Source organism: Lytechinus pictus, unplaced genomic scaffold (genome assembly GCF_037042905.1).
Source record: "Lytechinus pictus isolate F3 Inbred unplaced genomic scaffold, Lp3.0 scaffold_61, whole genome shotgun sequence".
NCBI lineage: Eukaryota > Metazoa > Echinodermata > Echinoidea > Temnopleuroida > Toxopneustidae > Lytechinus > Lytechinus pictus.
The window spans coordinates 134,312-159,567 of NW_026974181.1; the positions used below are offsets into that span (position 1 = coordinate 134,312).

Sequence of the window (25,256 nt, forward strand, 5' to 3'; positions counted from 1 at the left end):
TCCTCGCAGCTATGATCACGTGATGGCGTATTGACCTATCACTGATTCAAATCTACATAAGATTTGTAATATTATAAATCAATATTATACACAGTATCATGTTACAGTAAAACCTGTATATAGATATCAAACAATAGAGAGAAGCAGTCTTTGTAATAGGATAGTCTTTACGAGCATGTTTCAATGATATACAAGGATACACACTTATTATCAGGAACGGTGCCTCAAACGGTAGCTCCACCATATTTTTTTCAAGCACTAGTAAACCAAGATAGAGAAAAGGATGGAGTAAAGAGAATAAAAGAAAGAAGTGTATCACCAGCAGAGGTTTCAGCTATGTAGCTCAATAATAAACCCTAAAATACAAATGATAAAAATATGTCATCTTTCAGTTTTTATGTTCATATTGTTACCTTTTGTGTAAATTTTTTACACGTATTGATTTGATATTTATTATGGATTCAGTTTATAAAAGCAATTGTGCTCAATTTGACCCCTCCACAAGTATAATCCCTATTTAATGTAAATTATTTTGTATATTTATATATTTTTAAATTGTAGTAATGAAGTTTAATTTCAATCATCTTCTTCTAGAGTCAATAAGATGTTGTAGACAGGTGGTCTCTATAGCAGCTTTGACTGTAAATACAAATGTTCCAATAATAATGACTTGTGAATACTGAATGCAATTGTTGTGGAACTTTTATACACATGGGAATGAATTTTAGAATAAATATTACTCTATTTTTTCATGTATATTGTGTCTGCTGTGAGTTTGTCATGGGATAAGTTTGTGTGGGCACGTCATGGTCTAGTGGTTCTGACTCACCTTTCAAACAGAGGGTCGTGGGTTCGAATCCTAGCCATGGCATGTTTTCCTTCAGCAAGAAATTTATCCACACTGCGCTGCACTCGACCCAGATGAGGAAAATGGGTATCGGCAAGAAGTAATTCCTCAAAAAACTGTGCACACCAGAATTGGTAGACTTGCTTAGCCAGGGTAATATAGGAGTGCCATGAGTACCCAGCAAGGTGTATACGTGCGCTATACAAATCCTATATTTTTATTATAACATTATTGAATACATCTGATTTACAGTCTTGGCTACCTTGTTTTGACAAAATTACAAGATGATTCATAGTGTGGTAAGAAATAAAAAGATATGAAGATGTGGAATGAGGGAGAGGTATGAGGGTGGGGTATGTAATAAGATAGAGATGAAGATGTGGAATGGAGGGAGAGGTATGAGGGTGGGGTATGTAATAAGATAGAGATGAAGATGTGGAATGGAGGGAGAGGTATGAGGGTGGGGTATGTAATAAGATAGAGATGAAGATGTGGAATGGAGGGAGAGGTGTGAGGGTGGGGTATGTAATAAGATAGAGATGAAGATGTGGAATGGAGGGAGAGGTATGAGGGTGGGGTATGTAGTAAGATAGAGATGAAGATGTGGAATGAGGGAGAGGTATGAGGGTGGGGTATGTAATAAGATAGAGATGAAGATGTGGAATGGAGGAGAGGTGTGAGGGTGGGGTATGTAATAAGATAGAGATGAAGATGTGGAATGGAGGAGAGGTATGAGGATGGGGTATGTAATAAGATAGAGATGAAGATGTGGAATGAAGGAGAGGTATGAGGGTGGGGTATGTAATAAGATAGAGATGAAGATGTGATATGAAGGAGAGGTATGAGGGTGGGGTATGTAATAAGATAGAGATGAAGATGTGGAATGAAGGAGAGGTATGAGGGTGGGGTATGTAATAAGATAGAGATGAAGATGTGGAATGGAGGGAGAGGTATGAGGGTGGGGTATGTAGTAAGATAGAGATGAAGATGTGGAATGAGGGAGAGGTATGAGGGTGGGGTATGTAATAAGATAGAGATGAAGATGTGGAATGAAGGAGAGGTATGAGGGTGGGGTATGTAATAAGATAGAGATGAAGATGTGGAATGGAGGAGAGGTATGAGGGTAGGGTATGTAATAAGATAGAGATGAAGATGTGGAATGGAGGGAGAGGTATGAGGGTGGGGTATGTAATAAGATAGAGATGAAGATGTGGAATGGAGGAGAGGTATGAGGGTGGGGTATGTAATAAGATAGAGATGAAGATGTGGAATGAAGGGAGAGGTAAGAGTGTGGGGTATGTAATAAGATAGAGATGAAGATGTGGAATGAAGGAGAGGTATGAGGGTTGGGTATGTAATAAGATAGAGATGAAGATGTGGAATGGAGGGAGAGGTATGAGGGTGGGGTATGTAATAAGATAGAGATGAAGATGTGGAATGAAGGAGAGGTATGAGGGTGGGGTATGTAATAAGATAGAGATGAAGATGTGGAATGAAGGAGAGGTGTGAGGGTGGGGTATGTAATAAGATAGAGATGAAGATGTGGAATGAAAGGAGAGGTATGAGGGTGGGGTATGTAATAAGATAGAGATGAAGATGTGGAATGGAGGGAGAGGTATGAGGGTGGGGTATGTAATAAGATAGAGATGAAGATGTGGAATGAAAGGAGTGGTATAAGGGTGGGGGTATGTAATAAGATAGAGATGAAGATGTTGAATGGAGGGAGAGGTATGAGGGTGGGGTATGTAATAAGATAGAGATGAAGATGTGAAATGAAGGGAGAGGTGTGAGGGTGTGGTATGTAATAAGATAGAGATGAAGATGTGGAATGGAGGAGAGGTATGAGGGTGGGGTATGTAATAAGATAGAGATGAAGATGTGGAATGGAGGGAGAGGTATGAGGGTGGGGTATGTAATAAGATAGAGATGAAGATGTGGAATGGATGAGAGGTATGAGGGTGGGGTATGTAATAAGATAGAGATGAAGATGTGGAATGGAGGGAGAGGTATGAGGGTGGGGTATGTAATAAGATAGAGATGAAGATGTGGAATGGAGGAGAGGTATGAGGGTGGGGTATGTTATAAGATAGAGATGAAGATGTGGAATGAAGGAGAGGTATGAGGGTGGGGTATGTAACAAGATAGAGATGAAGATGTGGAATGGAGGGAGAGGTATGAGGGTGGGGTATGTAATAAGATAGAGATGAAGATGTGGAATGGAGGAGAGGTATGAGGGTTGGGTATGTAATAAGATAGAGATGAAGATGTGGAATGAAGGAGAGGTATGAGGGTGGGGTATGTAATAAGATAGAGATGAAGATGTGGAATGGAGGAGAGGTATGAGGGTGGGGTATGTAACAAGATAGAGATGAAGATGTGGAATGGAGGGAGAGGTATGAGGGTGGGGTATGTAATAAGATAGAGATGAAGATGTGGAATGAAGGAGAGGTATGAGGGTTGGGTATGTAATAAGATAGAGATGAAGATGTGGAATGAAGGAGAGGTATGAGGGTGGGGTATGTAATAAGATAAAGATGAAGATGTGGAATGGAGGGAGAGGTATGAGGGTTGGGTATGTAATAAGATAGAGATGAAGATGTGGAATGAAGGAGAGGTATGAGGGTGGGGTATGTAATAAGATAGAGATGAAGATGTGGAATGAAGGGAGAGGTATGAGGGTTGGGTATGTAATAAGATAGAGATGAAGATGTGGAATGGAGGAGAGGTATGAGGGTGGGGTATGTAATAAGATAGAGATGAAGATGTGGAATGAAAGGAGAGGTGTGAGGGTGGGGTATGTAATAAGATAGAGATGAAGATGTGGAATGGAGGAGAGGTATGAGGGTGGGGTATGTAATAAGATAGAGATGAAGATATGGAATGAAGGAGAGGTATGAGGGTGGGGTATGTAACAAGATAGAGATAAAGATGTGGAATGAAGGAGAGGTAAGAGGGTTGGGTATGTAATAAGATAGAGATGAAGATGTGGAATGGAGGAGAGGTATGAGGGTGGGGTATGTAATAAGATAGAGATGAAGATGTGGAATGAAGGGAGAGGTATGAGGGTTGGGTATGTAATAAGATAGAGATGAAGATGTGGAATGGAGGAGAGGTATGAGGGTGGGGTATGTAATAAGATAGAGATGAAGATGTGGAATGAAGGGAGAGGTATGAGGGTGGGGTATGTAATAAGATAGAGATGAAGATGTGGAATGAAGGAGAGGTATGAGGGTGGGGTATGTAATAAGATAGAGATGAAGATGTGGAATGAAGGAGAGGTATGAGGGTGGGGTATGTAACAAGATAGAGATAAAGATGTGGAATGAAGGAGAGGTAAGAGGGTTGGGTATGTAATAAGATAGAGATGAAGATGTGGAATGGAGGAGAGGTATGAGGGTGGGGTATGTAATAAGATAGAGATGAAGATGTGGAATGAAGGGAGAGGTATGAGGGTTGGGTATGTAATAAGATAGAGATGAAGATGTGGAATGGAGGAGAGGTATGAGGGTGGGGTATGTAATAAGATAGAGATGAAGATGTGGAATGAAGGGAGAGGTATGAGGGTGGGGTATGTAATAAGATAGAGATGAAGATGTGGAATGAAGGAGAGGTATGAGGGTGGGGTATGTAACAAGATAGAGATAAAGATGTGGAATGAAGGAGAGGTAAGAGGGTTGGGTATGTTATAAGATAGAGATGAAGATGTGAAATGGAGGGAGAGGTATGAGGGTTGGGTATGTAATAAGATAGAGATGAAGATGTGGAATGGAGGAGAGGTATGAGGGTGGGGTATGTAATAAGATAGAGATGAAGATGTGGAATGAAGGGAGAGGTATGAGGGTGGGGTATGTAATAAGATAGAGATGAAGATGTGGAATGGAGGAGAGGTATGAGGGTGGGGTATGTAGTAAGATAGAGATGAAGATGTGGAATGGAGGAGAGGTATGAGGGTGGGGTATGTAATAAGATAGAGATGAAGATGTGGAATGGAGGAGAGGTGTGAGGGTGGGGTATGTAATAAGATAGAGATGAAGATGTGGAATGAAGGAGAGGTGTGAGGGTGGGGTATGTAATAAGATAGAGATGAAGATGTGGAATGGAGGGAGAGGTATGAGGGTTGGGTATGTAATAAGATAGAGATGAAGATGTGGAATGAAGGAGAGGTATGAGGGTGGGGTATGTAATAAGATAGAGATGAAGATGTGGAATGAAGGGAGAGGTATGAGGGTTGGGTATGTAATAAGATAGAGATGAAGATGTGGAATGGAGGAGAGGTATGAGGGTGGGGTATGTAATAAGATAGAGATGAAGATGTGGAATGAAGGGAGAGGTATGAGGATGGGGTATGTAATAAGATAGAGATGAAGATGTGGAATGAAGGAGAGGTATGAGGGTGGGGTATGTAACAAGATAGAGATAAAGATGTGGAATGAAGGAGAGGTAAGAGGGTTGGGTATGTAATAAGATAGAGATGAAGATGTGGAATGGAGGAGAGGTATGAGGGTGGGGTATGTAATAAGATAGAGATGAAGATGTGGAATGGAAGGAGAGGTATGAGGGTGGGGTATGTAATAAGATAGAGATGAAGATGTGAAATGAAGGAGAGGTATGAGGGTGGGGTATGTAATAAGATAGAGTAACTGTTGTTACAAGTAAAATTTTGTAGCAAAAAACCTTTTTTTTGTGCCCGTCAAATTTCTCTTGATCAAAAGGAGCTGAAATTTTCGTGAAAACATTTATTTTTGCATATCAAATTTAAACCAGCACCCCTGTTAAAAATTGTTCCCAGCATCCTGTCCAACACATAATTTTTCTTGTCCCATTAACAATAGGATTCATGCATTTCAAAATCACCATAACATTTGTTTTACATAATAAAAAGATTTGAATAAATTACAAGCTCATCCATTAGTATGCACATCTCTTTACCTAGGTTGACAACAAGCTTTTTTTTCTTTACTCATGAAGAAATGCTAAAAGATATTGAAAATACAAAACAATTCAAATACATGAATGCTTTGTAAATGGATTATGAAAGGATAATTCGAAAATAATGAACAAAGATAATGAAAAGCTAAGAGGAAGTCTGCTGACTAGCAATATGTCCGAACGTCAACGTTTTTTTTCTGCCATTTGGCGCAAGCCTTTTTCTTTTACATCTGCCAAAATGTTCCGTGTGTATGCAAGCATGAATGAAACTATTTTTATGGCATTTGGAAGATAAAACTTCAGAGCATCTATTGACATCAAAATACACATATCGTAATTTGAAACAAAGTTTTGATAGACTTTTCAAAACTGTCCTTTTTTCATACGCATCGTATAGGCTTGTACACTGTATATCGTAAAATTTCGTTGTTTCTTTTTTGTTTTTAGTAGATAATGTAGGCCTATGTGTTCAAAATTTTTCATAGTCGTTTTTTAGGGTTAGGGTTACGAAACTGAGGGTAAGTGTAAGGATTAGGGAAACGGGGATTAGGCTCGGTGTAAAAATGGCAGAGGTAAAATAGTAAAGGTAAAAATGGCAGATTTAAAAATGGCAAAGGTAAAAATGGCAGAGGTAAAAATGGCAAAAGCAAAAATGGCAGAGGTAAAGATCATGAAATGCTACGTACATCAACAAGAAAAAGACAGAGCCTTTCAAGAATATTCATGGCGGTGTGCATATAAACGTTTTCACAAAATATTGATAAAATTTAAAATTCAATAATTTTGTTATCCGATTTTGGTGAAATTTTCAGCATTTTGCTTTGTGAATTTTATTGTATTTATGTTATTTAGATATAAATATTTTTAGGGAATGCTTGTCACTGAAGGGTATCGTTTATTATTTGTTTTTTTCATACTTGTTAAAAGGGTACGGTTTCACACGTCAATACTTGTTAAGGGGTGCATTTTCAGAACATGGAAAATATATGTTTAGGGTGCTTTTTCAAACCCAATGTTCACGCATGGTATCCACTGGTCAATGGAAGTGCCCCCCCCCCCCCCGGATAAAAAGTTAGCTGAATAACAACAGTAACATGCCCGGAAAAAAAATTGGATTTTATCTTCCACAGATTTTAAATAGCGCCATCTGTATATGTCGATTAGGAAACAGTTTTTCTCGGGGATTCCCCGTGACGCGTTGCAGGAAGTGTCTGTCAACATCGGCCATTTTGGTAATTGGCCGCGTACTGTACAAACTCTTCTTCCTCATCTATTCCGAACTTTGACAGTTCATTGGTGGTCATTGTTTTCATCATTATGGAGACATCCACTATTAAAGTGCTGGGATGTTGATCAAGTGTTCAGAATCAGTCGTTAAACAACAAGATCTACTAGTACTGGCAAAGTTGACTGGAATCTATCGAGTTCACAAATCACATTTGTTGGCCGTTGGCCTATACAGTTGCATTGACCATGGCTAGAACTTAAGAACCTCGTTCGTAGGATGAGTGCTGACTGGGAAGAATGATCAGATAATATTCTGCAGGTCATACAGGTGAGATGATCGAGATGTTCTTTTTCCATTAATTGCCATGTAGTAAGAATATATCTTCATATAAACATGTAGACTTAGAATGATAATGATATCTTGATATAAACATGTAGAGAATGATAATGATGCCGAGTTATTACAGGCAGACTTGTTTCCTGGTCTGACAAGTGGCTGTTAAATTTCAACCTGGATAAATGTTGTGTACTTACAATAGGTAAAAAGAATGATGAATTTAATGCCTATACAATCATGACAATGACACATGATGAGAATGCCTCACATCACAAGTTTAAACTAGTAAAGATTTAGGAATAGGAGTGATTGTCGACACAAACATGACAAAGCTTAGTTTTGACTAGACAGGAATAACCGTCGTTTCTGGGGATTTATTCAACAATTTCTGACATTTTACTGTAATCCCCAACGCAGTTCAGCGGAACAACCAAAATACAGAGACTGAAGCTTTTGGTCTAAGTTTTGACCAGCACTTTCAGTCAAAGATAAATAAAGCCAATAAAGGCAATAGGCTAATGAATCTAATTAGAAGAACATTTGTTTATCTTCACATGTCACAAGGAGAACTTCTTACTCCTATACCATTGTATACAAAGCATTGATTAGACCTCATTAGGAGTATGCTCATGCAGTATGGAGTCCATACTTAAAGAAACATTCAAGCAATAGAAAATGTACAAAGAAGGGCCACTAAGTTGGTACCTGCTGAAGTAAAGAACCATCCATATGAACAAAGATTGATTCAACTAAAACTTCCTACATTAGCATATCGCAGTGTGCGAGGAGATATGATCGAAACATTTAGGTATGACCAAGAGGTAGTGCCAGGTTTGGGTCAGGTGCATGGGCCTACCAGAGGTCATGATAAAAAATTGTACATTCCGAGGTCAGTCACTGAGAAATTATTGAATTTTAAATTTTATCAATATTTTGTGAAAACATTTATATGCACACCACCATGAATGTTCTGGAACGGCTCTGTCTTTTTCTTGTTGATGTAAGTAGCATGTCATGATCTTTACCTCTGTCAATTTTACCTTTGCCATTTTTACCTCTAAATCCACTTGTAATAACTCTGCATCTTTGTCATTTTTTACATGCTTGTATGACATTACAAAAAGCAGGGGTCCGAGGACACTCCTTTGCGGTATTCCGCTGGTTACATCAGCCCAGTCAGAGAACACACCATTCACACAAACACGGTGCTGTCGACCAACAAGAAATGATCTGACCTACTCAAATATGAGCTTAGATATGCCAAATCCCTCAATTTTGGCTAAAATGTTGATTTTGAGGTGCTGCTAGCTTTGTGCACCTCCTGGCCATGTGCATTTGCTATGAGACCTTTAAAAATGCTTAAATGTCAAGTCCACCCCAGGAAATTGCTGACTTCAATAAATATATAGAGAAAAATCAAACTAGCATAGTGCTGACAATTTCATCAAAATCGAATGTACAATAAGAAAGTTATGACATTTTAAAGTTTCGCTTAATTTCACAAAGTAGTTATATGCACATCCTGGTCAGTATGCAAATGAGGAGACTATGACGTCATCCACTCATTATCTTGTTTGTATTTTATTATATGAAATATTCTAATTTTCTCATTGTCAAGTGATACAACAATTAATTTCTCCCTGAACATATGGAATTAGCATTGTGTAATACTCAGGCCCGAATTCACAAAGGTGGTTTCGTTTGAAACCATGGTTTTTAGAAACCGTGGGTTTTAGAAACCATGGTTTTTCAAAAACCATGGTTTCTAAAACTTGCGATTCACAAACGATGGTTTCTAAAACCCACGGTTTCAACAGTGGTCTCAAATGAAACCATGGTTTCAACAGTGGACTCAAATGAAACCATGGTTTAAACCGTGGGTTTTACCTCAAAACCAGGGATTTCCCCTTTTTTAGCGTGTACTGAGCATGCTCAGTTCATTGAAAACTTACATTCAACAAATAGCACTGGTAATATGGTCTGATTCTTCACTTACTACAACTTTTTTCGGTGAAATATAAAAAAAAGTGTAATTTTATGCGCTTCTAGCTATCTCGCGATTCCGATCCCATATGTAGCCGGCCCGCGTTTATTTAGTTGCTGTACCGTATTTTTATTGGTACTTGACTCGGCCCCGGCTCAAGAAATGACTTAATTTTGTGATCATAATTCATTTTCTTCACTTTTGTCGCAGAAGATAGACTTTCTTGTATTCCCTTAACTCAATTTCTTCATAGAGAGAGTAACATTCACTGTAGATGCACGATTGTTGAGGTTTGTCATCTTTTCTCTCTGATCGTGAGTAGCGAAAATCGGATGAACGATTCGGTGCTTTTCATCGCAATACTGCGTAGCTCGGCCCCCGTAGCTGCCGGGGCGCTTCCGCCCCGAATATCCTCAACGGAAGTGGGCGTGTAAAGAGCCGAGCTGAGCTGAGTGAAGCTTAATTTGACATCGTAGGCTCTGCCCTTCTACATTTTTAAATAAATGATTTTGTTTATGTATATTTATTTTCAATGGTGTATAGCTTAGTTTTAAGTAATAATAGGCTTCAATTTCTTTGACTTGTGGATGTTCGATTCAGGCTAAAATTAAATCCCCACTCCTCAGCATGCGTACAGTAATAAATTCACCAGACTAAAACCATAGATGGAGTGACCGGGAATTACAGGCCACCGCCTTCTTCCTATGATGATGATGAAATGTAGTACTAATATTTAATAATGTACGCATGCCGAGGCTGCAGGGGGGGGGGGGGGCGTTTTCGCCCCGGCCCCCGAAATATGGTGTGGGCATGCCGGGCCGAAGGAAGCGATCAATAAAATAAAAAAATAGGGGACTTAGCATTTTTTTACAGAATTTAAAATAACATGGATAAATTGATCTAATTTTGCCCCTTTCAATTCCTTGTTTTCCCCTGATTTATTTTCTTTAACTTTTCTTGCAGCTTAATGAATAATATATTGCTTTTTTATATTATTTTTCCCCTGGTGTACAGCTTAGCCTTAGAATGAGTTCTATGCTTATTACGTGGCTGTTTGAGTATTTAGGGAAAATATACATGGGGCCGGCTTGGTACGCAGCAGTTGCCCCCCCCCCCCCCTGGAATTTTTTATAATTTAATTTTACTTAAAATTTTCATATCCACTGAAAGTGGGCATGAAAAAATTCAGTTTCACTTTCAAAAATGCAAATTCGGTTAAGTATACAGTGTTTACTATGTAATTATTCAAATTTATATGGTAAATAATAAAACCCACTTTACTAAGGGATATTATATTTCAAAAGAAGTATTTTGACTGTTGAATTCTATCTTGTGTATAGGCATTTTCCTGAGACAAATGGAGATAAGAAAAATGGAGATGTTGAGAGGGATGGAAATGTTGAGAGGAAAGAGATGGTGATGGAGATAATGGGAGGGATGGAGGTGATGAGGGTGATTGAGACGGGGGTGGAGATGAGGGATGGAGGGGATCGGAGGATGGAGATGAGAGGATAGAGTGATGGAGATGGTGAGAGGAGGGATGGAGATGGTGAGGAGGAAGGGAGATGATCAGAGGAGGGATATATATAGATAAGAGTGCTGGAGATAAAAGGCGGATGGAGATGAAAGGGGGATGATCATTACTATCGTCAACATCATTACCATCAACACTAACATCACCATTGCTATCATCTTATCGTCATCACCAACCTCATCATCATCACCAACCTCATCATCAACACCAACCCATCATCACCACCAACATCATCATTACCATCACATGTATGACCACCACCATCATCACCACCACCACTCGTCACCACCAACTTCATCATCACACCATCAGCAGCAACAACAACATTAAAATCCTCATCACCACCAAAGTCATCTTGATCATCTTCATGATTATTTCGTCCAAATCAGGAAAAGGGAATTAAGACTACTCTTGTATCTTTTCTGTATATCTTTAATTTGCATGAAATCACCTGGTACCTTGGAAAATCACATCAGGAAATTACATAAAAATATAACACACTGAAAATCTAATACTCAATTGGCATTTTATAACATATTGTAAAATTACAAATATTTGTGAAGTAAATAAATACTTATTCCAGGTTTTGATATCTTGCCACATTCTTGTATTACAATACAATAATGGCCTATATGAATAATCATTAGTGTTCATTATTAGCTGGTGTTTTTCTGGTTGACCGAGTCAAGCTCTACTCGTTAGGCTGCCTGGTTTCCTCAACTAGGCCATCAGGTTATCCTTGGGGGGTCAATTGAAATTATATTTTTTCCAAGAAAATACATTAATTGCCCTTTTGTTTCATTCATGCCCCCTAAATGTGCATGTGCCTGGCCAAGCTAGTGTTTTCCCAGTTGCCTGAGTCAAGCTCTATTCATAAGGCTCAGATAGGATGTTGCCCTGTGGACACATGAAAAGAATACATTTCAACAAAAAACAAGGTGAACCACGTGTCTCGCCTGATATCACGATCAATAAACTATGCAATATGATCTTTTGACCTTATCATCCTCTTTGACATACATGTACATGTGGTATTTAATACCCAATGGTTATCTGTGCAAAATGTAAATACAACTAATGCAAAAACAAAGAAATTAGAGCAATTTAAATTGATGACCCTTGACCTCATCATCCTCATGGACACATATGCATATTTTGGAGCATGCAATAAACTTTCTGGGAGCTATCAAAGTTCTAAACATTTGAAAAATACAATTTGAAATATGTGAGAATATTTTACATGAAAAAGTAAATGAGGAATTTACATTTGATGCTTCGTGATTAAATAGTGTTTTTTTTAACAAACTGTTTAAATTTAAAAATCATTGAAGATACATGTAGTCTGTGAAAGAATTTAAATCTGATAAAAGTTAATTTCAAATACTTAAAAAAGAAATAGATTAGATAATTTCCTTTGTATTCATGTGAAATTCTCAAAAATCATGTGCTATTTCAACCCTAAAACCGCGGGGGGGGGGGGTTGAATCAACCCCCCCACCCTCGACATTTTCCACGACCATTCCACTGTGATAAATTATACGACTGTGCTGCTCGCCAACATTTTATTTTGAAGTCTTGCACATCTTTTGAGACCAAATTTACGATGCCTGGTATGCGGTTGGAAAATTACTCAACATTACATAAGTGCATGTCAGACCCAAAATTGCTCCAAAATGGGATTTTGTGTAAAAGGTCAATGTTGAGTTTTCTCATCTTCTTAATAAAGAAAACCAAAAGGTTGAAAAACAAAGATATACATAGGAAATTCATAAAACAATAAAATACATGAGAAATTCATTTTAAAACTAGGATTTTTTTATATATTTGATTGTTAGCATTTTATAGCAATGGTATAAAAGTATAATTTACACATAAATTAGCATAATTCATATAAAAGATCTGACAATTTCGGAAAAATTAACCATATTTCATTGCACATTACATCCCCCACTATTATCATACCAATTTTCAAGGCGTTTACGTGATCATTGGCCAAGATCTCAAGGGAGGTTGCTTCAACCCCCAGTAAAAAAGCGTTAAAAGAAAAGACACAAATAAATAATGAAATTCTTACATGTACATACAAAAATACCTGTTCTAGAGCAAGTCCACTGTACAACAAAAAGTTTCTTTGAATGGATAGATAAAAATAAAACATGCATGACACTGACAACATCAAAATATGATGTAAAATAAGTAATGACATATCAAAGATTCACACAAATCACTTATATGCACAAAACAGGTGATATGCAATTAAGTCTATGTCACAGTCTTTCTTTTGCATATCAAGATATGAAATATATTATAAAACTTGAATTTTTACAGAATTCACAATTATAAGTCTTCATTGAATTGAGTTCAGGTTGCCACAATGGCTTTTTACACAAATTTCAGGGAGAAATCAAAGCATACCGGTACACCTGTATTACACATTATGAGGCGGAAAAAAAAATCATATTTAATGATATATTTCAAAAGAAACGGTGAATGGAGAACGTCACTTGGTCGCTCATTTGCATAATGACCAGGATGTGCACAGATGTTTTGTGAAAATAACTTATAAGCAAAACTTCAAAATGTCAGAACTTTCTCATTTTACATCAAATTTTAATGAAAGTTTCAGTGTTATGCTCATTGGACTTTTCTCTATTATATCAAAGAAACTCTTTGTTGGGGTGGACTTGCCCTTCAAAAAAGTACAAAGCTTGTGTTCCTCCAGGAATTCTTATTATCTTATATAGACATGGGTCCCATCGATCACACCTATGACTATTGAATTCCTGTAGTACTGGTACTCAAAATAATAATATAGGGTATTTATATTGCGCACATATCCACCTTATTAGGTGCTCAAGGCGCTCCTATATTACCCGGCTAAGCTAGGCGTTCACAGCTTCTTGAGGAATTACTTCCTACCGGTACCCATTTACCTCACCTAGGTTGAGTGCAGCACCGTGTGGATCAGTTTCTTGTTGAAGGAAATTACGCCATGGCTGGGATTCGAACCCACGACCCTCTGTTTCAAGGTCCGGGAGACTAATCCACTGGGCCACAACGCTCATACAGTTGTTGTTGGGTAGCCTCAATCTCATCTCTCGTTGTTGAAGTTCTCACAAAACCTTTCTTCTTGCTATGGCTTGCGAAACATCTTTGATCACTCAACAGCTGATGTCTCATCACCATGTATTCCCTGAAATTATCCTGTAAATGAAGATATATTGCCAGAAGTTGCACATTACTCTGTGATTTTATTTTTTCAGATGACAAAGAGAAAACAAGAAATAACTATTTCATTGTCTTTACATTTAAAGATTTAAAAAAATCATTTTTGATCCCATATGGAATCCTTTAAATATCATAGAACTCAGTTTAACATAGACCAAAAGCTTCGGTCTCTGTTATGTTGGTTGTTCAGCTGAACTCCGTTGGCTTCACTCACCAAATACAGAGACCGAAGTTCTAGCGCGATCTGTACAGGGGACTCAATGGCCATATATGTTTATGTGTATTAAGTTCGGATAAAACAGGGCAGTGAAGTTGCGCGACAGCCAAGGTAAGTCACTGTTTTTGTTCCTTTTAACTTGATTTTCCCAATTTTTTGGCAAGTAATGCCAAGAGGGAATATTAATTTGCATTTCGGTTGCGTTAATTTTCAAAAGTTTGATTCATTAAAGACAAAAATTGAAGAGCCCCGACGGGGGGATTTTGCATTGTAAGTCCCCTAATGGTGGCTGCACGATAGCGAGCCGTCTGTTTACGAGGAGAAATAAAAAAAATAAAAAAATGTTTAAAAACTCCTCGAAACAGACGGCTGCCAGCTGTCTAAGTTTAACATTACTTTACTGGTCTAAAGGCTAAACTTTTCCCACCCCCATAAACAATTGTGTGACAAACATACATTGAGCAAAGCAGATGCAATACTTTTTTCAAATAACCAAGATAATTATACCACCTAAATGTAAAGTATGGATTTTGGAAGAATCTGTCGACAATGGATGACAAAACTTCTAGTTCTAATTTACATTTCTGATTGTATTTTCTATTTTTTTCAAAAATACAAAATAATAATCATAGGCTCAGTTCATTGTGAATTAAAAACAGGCAGTTGCCAAAATTTCTTATCACTTTTTACATTGAGTTCGATTTCTTTTGACAGCAACATCACTAATATTTGCATACACTAGGCTTGTCTTGAGATGTTTATGTCATAACTTTCTTATAAAAGAAATACTTACAGCATACAAACGCAGAATTGTCGATATTTGCAGATACAAAGGTAGTCGATCACTAGGCCCTTTGTCCCTCCTCAGGCTCAGATCATCTTCAAGCATGTTGATAAGGTAGCGTGTGGTGCTTGAAAGCTTCATCCTCGTACAAGTCACAAAGGTTCCTCCTGTCAATGACTCCTAATTGCAGTTCTGGTTGGCATATTCCTAGTGAGTTAGAATAGAGTAAGAAGCAAAATAAAATATTTAAACAACATTGAATAAACAACAACTATGTATTAACTACCTTTACTGCATATTGTCGAAATTTATTGGCCTACCTTTTGAGAAATCTGCATATTTGGTCAGTTGACTTATGAATTCCTTATTTTGCCAACCTAATCACATTGTCATTCTCATAAATTTAAATTGATCAACTGGATCTACAAAATTTTTGACATTTAGGCATGTACTCTATTAGACAGGAATAACCGTCGTTTCTGGGGATTTCCTTAACAATTTCTGACATTTCACTATAATCCTTTACGCAGTTCAGCGGAACAACCAAAATACAGAGACTGAAGCCTTTGGTCTAGTACTCTATGACCATTGATCATGTGACACAGAATTAAGATTAGTTCAGTAACTGTCAGATGTGTACGTCAACCAAGTTTGAAATTGATCAAAATACATGCTTCTTAATCGAAACCAATTTTATGATTATTTTTTTTAGATGGTGACAAAGAAAAAAAAAAGAAAATAGACAATAGTCCATATAGAAAAAGAATAAACATACCTCTCTAACAATCCTTCATTCTTCAGGACAGCCTGCACATGTTGTAAGATGTTTTCATCCATTCGAAAATTTACTGCGGAAATAAAAAAAAGTACAGACCTGTAGATCTACATGAAATTACTTTTTTTTTTTAATACAATGGACATAATTCAACATCTCTCAAATCTGCCAGATTAAATGATAGTATTTCCAACCAAAATGTAAATTCATAATATCATTTGCTAAAATAATTTATTCAATGAATTGTTCTATAGAATGGCGCTTCATAACGTAGCTCATCGTATTGTAGCTACATCATATAAACAAACTGAGTCAAGCCTATGTATTACGCAGGGTGAGCAAGGGATGGCAAGATTTTGCAATGGCCACTAGTCACTAGATCGGTCTGGTAAGAAACCTCTAATTTTTCATGTTTTCATTATTTAGGCCCTATATAATATTTGTTATTCCTTTTATATGCTTTAGTTTAGGTGGTAAAAAGGTATAAAATTTAAATTAATTCCATTCAGTGTAACCAATTGGCAGTGATGTGGATATTGAAGGGGATTCCATCATTGACAATTTTACCAACTTCTTCGACACACACTGACACAGCCCTACGCAGGCCTGCCCTAGCCTAGCGCGTGCTCCGGCTCCATAATGATAAGACACTGTCAACTCAAAATTTTAAAAATATCATCACAGAGTCCTCGTCCTCGAGCCGAGGCTACATGTAGATCTAGTTCCAACATTTCTCCAGTTGGATCTGAATAAGTAAATTTTGAAGAAAAAAAATTGCGAACACTATTATTATAGACAGGATCTACAAACAATTAACAATGACTAGACACAGTTTATAGGAAGTGTTTTCCCATTCACTAAATTTACCCAACAAGGCAATAACAACACAGCCTCACAGGCAACATGCCCATTATAAATTATTAAGTGATGCTGTTTGTGCAGTTACTTTAATTTATACTAAAAAAATCATATCAAACTAAGGTATAAATAAAGAATAAAATTTTCTTGAATTTTGCACAATTGTGGTTGAAAGTCTGACTACTTTGGCGGCTTTGTCATGCATCGCTTCTCCAGAGCTCAGTTTTATGAGCCGAGCTATTAAACCCAGGGCAGGGAGCTTAGCGATTCGGTACGGAGAGCTCTTCATAATCTTTTGTTTTGACAGGACACAAAACTACACGCGTGGGACTAGAAAATAACTTGCGTGCGATAATGCTTTTCCCATCACGAGTCCACCGTTCCGCTCCTAAATCTGCATGCATTTACAGCATTAATTATAATATTTCTTCACAAACAAATACACACAGACGTAGAAAAAATATTCATCGTCGCTATGAAATGGTAAATTACTCACGATGTTCTCACAGCTCGGCAAATACCGATATTACCCGCTTCGCTTCTAGCTTCTTTTCTTTTCGTGCATATCTATTTATCGTCGTCTATCTCCACTTGCTCAGCAATGTACCAAAATACTGTTCTGTGATTGGTCAATGTGCCTAAAAACCATGGTTTTTCTAAAACCCACGGTTTGAAACCACCTAAAACAGTTGACTCAAAATCATGCCGAAAACCCACGGTTGAAACCATGGTTTCATTTGAAACCACCTTTGTGAATCGCAAAATCAGTAAAACCCACGGTTGAAACCATGGTTTCTGCAAAAACCACCTTTGTGAATTCGGGCCTATATGTTTCAGTCAAGTTGATCCTTATTGTCAAATCTATAAAAAATGAAATATTGTAAAATTCAAACAATAAAAAAACAAAAGAAATAGTGAGTGATAGACATGATCGACTGACTCACCTCGTTGTGCATATCACTGTTTTGTGAAAAATAAGCGAAACTTTAAAATGTCATAACTTTCTAATTTTACATCCGATTTTGATGAAATTTTCAGCACTATGCTAGTTTGATTCTTCTCTATGTATTCAAGTCAGCATTTACCTGGGGTGGACTTGACCTTTAAATTTACCAATTTTTAAAGCTCCTTTTCAGCCAAAGTAGGTTCATTGTCTTGTGGTTCTTGAGATTAGATGATACTAGTTGAACAGTAGCAAGCAGATATATTGCTTTTATTTCTCTGAATTGGGGTTGACAGATATTTGCGAAAAATATATCTGGTCAAATAAAAGAAAATGTCATTTATCCATAGGGGCTATACATTATACAATGCATTGTACATACTACACTGCAAATGTCCATGAATTGACCACCAAGACATATGACAAGTCCTGTATATAATGTCATAGAAATGAGGATCTGAGGTTTAGAATTAGATTGTGAATTTGATTGCTTGTCAGCTATACATGCAAATATACATGATGAAACCAGATGCAATGTAAATTGCTCATGAATATCACTTGCATATTATGTACGTACATCACATTTTTAGCCATATCTTCTTTTTTTAACCGACCCACTGTATGTTTTAAATGGGGTCAGGTAACTACCATGGTAACGCTGATCAACGGCCAATTTTAGAATAAAGGATTCCATGCAAGTTACCATTGGACGGCAAAGTTAACGTAATGGTAAATTTTTATGCAACAGGCCCAAAATAGCTATGTCCAATGTAAATGCCATAATGCGGGGTTGACAATAATCTATTGTTTATTATATTTTCCTCTCTCTGCCCCCTGAATTAGCATATTTGACAATTTCTTCAATTTCTGAGACAAAACATATCTTCAATTTCTGAGGCATTTAGAGCTCATTTCTATGATACTTTAGTTTATATACAGGCCTTGTTATATGTCATGGTGGTCAATGCATGGACATATGTATGCATTGCAGTATGTGCAGTACTTTGTATACTGTATAACCCCAATGGATAATTGACATTTTTTTTTTTTAATAAGATATTTTGCAAATATCCGTGAAACCCAAAGTAGAGGAATAAAAGCAATATAGCTACATGTACATGAAGCTACTTGCTATTGTTGAATTTGTATCATCATTATATCCAAGAACTCCAGGACAATGAAACCTACTTAATTTTGGCTGAAAAAAGGCTTTCAAAATTGTCAAATTTAGGTAAAATTATCTTTTAGATCTACAATGGTTTAAAAGTACTAATTAGAGGAAAAACGAATTGTCTGCCCCCCCAAAAAAAAAACCCACAAAAAACAAACATATTAATAGACACCAAAACCAGAGAAAAAAGACCACCAAATAAAGAAGTTGTGGCCAAAACAGTGATTTTTGGGGGTTTTCGCTGCAATTATGGCCCGGCTCACTTTTTTCTCGGACCCGAGACAAAAAATATTGTCATTTTTATGTTGAGATACATGACAAGGAATAAAAAAAAAACTGTTGCCATATTGAAATGACAAAAAAATAGTTTTGACCCATGTATAGCCCGCTCCTATTGGTATCATATTATTACCCCGGCTGAAGCTAAGCCGCCTATTTTAAACTAAACTTGACATACCAGAGGACCTTTATCAAAATTTACTGTTGCCTTTCAGTTTCAAAGTTCTTTCTATTAAGCGTACATTCATACAAAATTATCTTCCAACTCCTTTTTAGAAAATACAAATTTTTCATTGTTAACAATCTTCATCTTATACAGATTTACTAGATGTACTAGATCTGTCTCATACTGAAATATCTTAAACCAAAATCTGAAAGAAAAACGAAATATCGTGATTATTTTCTCCATCTTTATGTTATGGGGGGGGGGTATATTTTATCAAAAATTCTATCATAATCATCATCAGATATTTTATCAAAAATGTAGCGGAAAAAAATCTGGTAACAAAATAAATTTTATTATGTACATGTATTTTATTGATTTTTTTTTAATTTCTAAAGTATTTCTTTTTAAAAACCTTTTTGTTACAATTTCTGGAAAAAACCATTGGGTACATTATTTTTCTCTTCTAAATAGCGTCAAATTAAATGACTGAACATTGTCAATGAAAATGAGAATAATTGAACCTCTTTTAATAGGTGAAACAGATTTTGTTGTGACTTTGTACATGATAGATACATCTTGAGCAATTTGGTCTGACAAGAACTTAATGTTGCATAATTTATTTCGTTACCGCATACCCGCGCATCACAAATTTGGTCTACATGTATAAAGCTGCGTGAGACTTAAAATTAAATAGTCGGTGAGCGGCATGGTAAAAATTTGTGCAGCTGATATATCTCGAACAATTTTGAGGGTGCCTGAAAGCACCCCCCCCCCCCGCAGATAAGTTAGGGTTAAAAGGAGCACCAAAACTCATTCCTGCAGTGACATCATCAACTAAATGTTATAGAGTTAACAAAGAGACAGGGGTATTTTGAGGGTGCCTGAAAGCCCCCCCCCCTGCAGATAAGTTAGGGTTAAAAGGAGCACCAAACCTCATTCCTGCAGTGACATCATCAACTAAATGTTATAGAGTTAACAAAGAGACAGGGGTATTTTGAGGGTGCCTGAAAGCCCCCCCCCCCCCCCTGCAGATAAGTTAGGGTTAAAAGGAGCACCAAACCTCATTCCTGCAGTGATATCATCAACTAAATGTTATAGAGTTAACAAAGGGACAGGGGTATTTAGATTTCTTTGAGCTGACCTGTATTATTAACAACGTCTAACATCAATGATGAATTAAGGAAATGTAAAGGAATTGAATGAAAGCAGATAATTTTATTGTCTGCAACTGCTTGGTTACATACCATTGTCTATCTATACAAGTGACGCCGACTCGATTGATGATGTTACATCCAGCATGTGATCTCGAGCCTATTGGAGGGAATTGGGTCAAGTTTATTTGGCTGTCTGATACTATACTTTAAAAGTTATGATTATTTTTTTAAACAAAACATTTTGATATGTTTTGATACTATTATATTGAACTTGTATTGCAGGGGTCCACTAATAAGACGAGGGATCTGACCCCCCACCTATATTTTTTGTGATAATTCTGTAATGCAAAACTTCGGTGCTGCACCGTGTCATGCCCATTTTTTAAGCCTTGCTAAACTTTTGAGAATATTTGCGTCTCTGCACCCGCCTTAATCTATTACTGTCGTCTGGCATGATATTCCCCTATCCAGTCTATTACTATGGTCTGGCATGATATTCCTCTATCCAGTCTATTACTGTGGTCTGGCATGATATTCCCCTATCCAGTCTATTACTATGGTCTGGCATGATATTCCCCTATCCAGTCATTAATACAAAGCTTGTCACAGCCTGATAAGCAGAGTAGAGAGGCAGTTACCCCCCCCCCAAAAAAAAATAGCAAAAAAAAAAGAGAGAAATTGAATAAAATATTTATACTGAAAAATATTCACAAAATTAACCATAAGTGTGCACAAAATCCTTCAATTTCACTTTAGAAAATGCAAAAGCGCTCCAATGGCAAACTTGGTTAATTTGCTCCCTCGCTTTGAGTTTCATCAGAAATGTTTACGCCCCCCCCCCCCCTCCAGAAAAATTCTGTTTACGATCTTGTTCATCCCCTCCACATAAATCGACACCCATGGTAGTAGAAGTAGCAGATGAAGAATGTTATCTGTATGTCACCTGGAAATGATGTTGGGCACTCAAACTACTGGAAAACAGAACAAGTCCCCCGACAGAGCCTTGGGGTACTCCACATTCAAGTGGCCTTCTCAAAATGGTTTTGCAGGAGTGACCGGAGAAGAATTGGAAATTTTCATTTAGTTTTCTCACCCACATTCTCATGCCTTTTTCTCATTTAATCTGCTTTTAATTGAAAAAAATCAGGCAAAAATCACCAAGTACCATGACGGAGACCTTAACAGAGGAAAAACTCATGGACCTAGCAGAGGCTGTGGGTGACCATAAGAATGTATTGAAGTTCGGGTTGAAACTGGGATTCCAGAAGTCCGAAGTCAGTACATACATCAGTACAAATAGACGAAATGACAGTTCCGAAGGAACCACCTCCATGCTCTTCGACTGGAAAAGAAAGACACGGAGAGCAAACCAAATACCTGGTATCATCAAGGCATTTGAAGACGCTGGATTTGCGGAATTAGTAGATGATTTCTTCCCATCTGGAGAGGGTAAGGTGGCCTTACATATTCCTTTTAAAAATACATAAAAGCGAGATCCCCTTTAAAATGATGTAATTTAATGAATTTTATTATAATAGTTTATTCCTTGAACTGCTCTTTGCGATTGGGGATGTCTCTTCGGGAGAGGGAAGGGTGATGTTCTCCTTTTTAAATATATATTTTTTATGGCCCCTTCTCATTTAATTCTAATTTTAACTTAAAATATTTACGTACAACGTAATACTGGTACATGTAGTGTTCGATAATAAAAAAATATCTAAAAATTAAAGATAACTTAGAAATTATCCTTTCGTTTAGTATAACAAAATAGACAACAAGGGATCCCAAAATTTCAAAACCATGCTAAGAGGTTTTATTAATTTTGTAAAAAATAATTATTACACCAGTTTTTCATGTTACTTGATACGCTCTTTACTTCTTGATGAATCCTTTGAAGTCTTTTGGGTAGACCTTTAAGAGCTTACAAATCATACATATTGTGCACTATTTCATATTTTTCATTAATATTTGCTTTAGCTTTATTGTAAAATTAACTGTGATATACATGTACTCTCCAAATGCGTTAGATTAAATATCAGTGTAAGCACATAATGTTATATGTACCAAACCAAGGTTAGATTAATAATTTGCAAACAATAACTTTGATTTCCCTTCTGTAAAATTTTTAACACATACATATTTTGGTTTTGTCCCTATAATTGCTCTCAAATTATTTGAGAGTATAGGTATATATTTTGACAGATTTCCTGCATTTCCTAAGCAAATGAAGTCAGATAAAAGTGAATAATCAATAAATCGTTAAAGGGATACTCCGGGCTGAAGATATTCATATCTAAATAATTGTAGTAGAATGCACACAGCAAAATGTTCAAAATTTCATCAAAATCTGAAGTTATTGAATTTTAAAGTTAAGCAATATTTTTTTTGTAAAGAGTTAGATGTGTGATAATATATTTGTTCATGTCTTTGGTTAAATGAAATCTATTAAACCTGTTTGAGATAAGTTTGTTAATGGCTTTGCTTGCAGAATTTTTATAAAATGCCTTTCTGAGTGTAGTACATTAGGAATTTCTAGTGGTAGCACAGTATATAATTAATAAAGGTCAAGTCCTCCATAAGAACAAATTAATTTGAATAAAAAGATACCATTCAAACAAGCATAATGCTGAAATGTTCTCAAAATTGAACAAGATGAGAAAGTTATGATGCTTTTTTCATAGTTATTCACATTTCAGTGGTATGCAAAGAGAGAGTTCATGGCTGATGTAGCTCACTCACTATTCATTTTTTTTCTTCATTTTTTAAAATTTCAGTTGTTAAACATATGAGAATACAGATTTAACCACCAAAGGGTTAATTAAATGGCAATGCCATATGTTTAGGAAAGAGTAAAACTTTTGCATTACAATGAGGAAACAATTTTGATATGTTATATTTTGTAAAATAACATACAAAAGAAATCATGAGTGAGTGATACCGATGGTTCCCTCCTTACTTGCATACCAACCAGGAGGCTCATTGCATAAAAGTAAATCAATCATAACTTGCATGGAATCCTTGATTCTGATTGGCTGTTGAGCAGTGTTACCATGGTAGTTATCATTAGATAGAAAAGTTTAAAACCACAATAGTATACGATGGGGTCCAGGATGTGAAATGATACAACAGTTTTGCATTAATCCTCATTTGACCCAATCAACAAATTTTGTCACTATGCCGTCACGCGGAATTTTTTGACTGCGCCGTTCACTGACTTTTTACTTTCAAGTCTTGCGCATCTTTTGAGACCAAATTTGCGACGCCCGGATATGTGGTTTCGAAATTATGCAAAGTGCATGTCAGGCCCCAAATAGCTCAAAAACGTGATTCCGTGTACAAAAGTCAATGCAAGTTGTGTTTTTAAACCAAAAATTATATTTATAAATGTATGATTGTTTTTACTTTTGTTGGTTCATGATATTCATGACTTTTGGCAGCTTTTGTCTGTTAGAAATGTAAAAATTAATACTCTCTCAAAAAATAAGCATTCTACTAGCTATATTGAAAAGGCAAAAACCTACAATAAACAAATTTCGGGGAAATTTCATATAGATGCTTATTTGCATAATTAGATGATAAGAAATATAGACAATCAATATTTGGAAAATTTTACTAGATAGTCTTATAGTTTACATCCGGCTTTATGATGCACGTGCAAAATCACACAGTGATCGCGCAATCAGCGGCCAAGATCTGAACAGGGGTCAAATTGATCCCCCTCCCACCCCCTCCCCCGTCTGAAATAACTCAGTTAAAATAGGGTTAATTGAAATTTAATAATGTGATGCATTTACAATGTATTTTCCATTAAATATTTTCCTCTTTAAATTCAAATATTTTTTCCAGGGGGAGGGGAGGCAACTTTCAATTTCACATTGATCATTGAACTGAGACTAAGAGGTTAACATATATTCAAATACAAGTATTTTGTTGTCATTATTTGATATCTAATGAAATAATAATAATGATAATATGGTGAAATTATATAGCATTTTATATTTATACCATATTTTTTTCCATTTTTTTCTTTCTTTAATATGATAAAGATGTCTCACAAGAAACTACAACAACTTCAAGAGCATCAACTTCAACAGGAGCAGCAGACGTGTCAGCATTACCACAGTATGTAAACAATCAATACTTGACTTGGTGTACACATGGGGGATGTGACCAGAGCTTTAAAAATCTGTGTTTCTTCGTATGCTAGAAAATTTGGACAAACATCAAAATAAGAAATCTAGATCATGATATATCATACTCTTACATTGTTATAAACATTTTAATAAAGACTATAGAGTACCAAAGTGATGAGGTCAGTTGCCATGGTATCATGGCGGCCTGGTTCTAAACAAATGAACCTGCCAAATGAGAGCGTGTGTTTCTCATAGGAGAAAATGGCTGCTATCGGAATGATCACTTGCAACCTATTTTTCAGATGAGCCAAAGTCATTTACAAATACAGATGATTGCTAGGTGTGACTTTGTTCAGAACCAGCCCGCCATGACACCATGGCAACTTACGTCACACTTCAGTACTCGAGATGACTGTACATTATTTTAGTTTAGGTAGAAAATAATACATGTACATGTGTATTCTACTGGGTTTGTACATTACTTGTAAGATTTGTAAATAAGACAAGGCTTTGCATGATGTACAGTAATTGCGTACTCCAAATGTATAGTAAAGGGAAGATGAGATTTGATTTTGATAATTGGTACTCAATAATGCATCACGGTCTACCACTGCCTCCAAATGTATAGTATAGGGAAGATGTGATTTCATTTTGATAATTGGTACTCAATAATGCATCACGGTCTACCAC

At 36.5% G+C, this 25,256-nt stretch overlaps 1 protein-coding gene and 1 long non-coding RNA gene across 3 annotated transcripts in view; one reads left to right on the forward strand and one right to left on the reverse strand.

The window, feature by feature from the left end:
- Positions 1-11,280: 11,280 nt before the first annotated feature.
- On the reverse strand, positions 11,281-17,328 carry LOC135158568 (uncharacterized). The gene is made up of 4 exons (XR_010297335.1): positions 17,217-17,328; positions 15,863-15,935; positions 15,097-15,294; positions 11,281-14,062 (listed from the first exon to the last, which is right to left on the reverse strand). It is a non-coding gene; the product is annotated as an uncharacterized LOC135158568 (long non-coding RNA).
- Positions 17,329-20,519: 3,191 nt separating this feature from the next.
- Positions 20,520-25,256, forward strand: part of LOC129283407 (uncharacterized) — a 38,671-nt gene continuing 33,934 nt past the window's right edge. For both annotated transcript variants that reach the window (XM_064115455.1, XM_064115456.1), the window contains exons 1-2: positions 20,520-21,882; positions 24,480-24,555. In XM_064115455.1, coding sequence (XP_063971525.1) covers positions 21,600-21,882; positions 24,480-24,555 — 359 coding nt within the window. In that variant the 5' untranslated portion in view covers positions 20,520-21,599. The remainder of the gene's footprint in view (positions 21,883-24,479; positions 24,556-25,256) is intronic.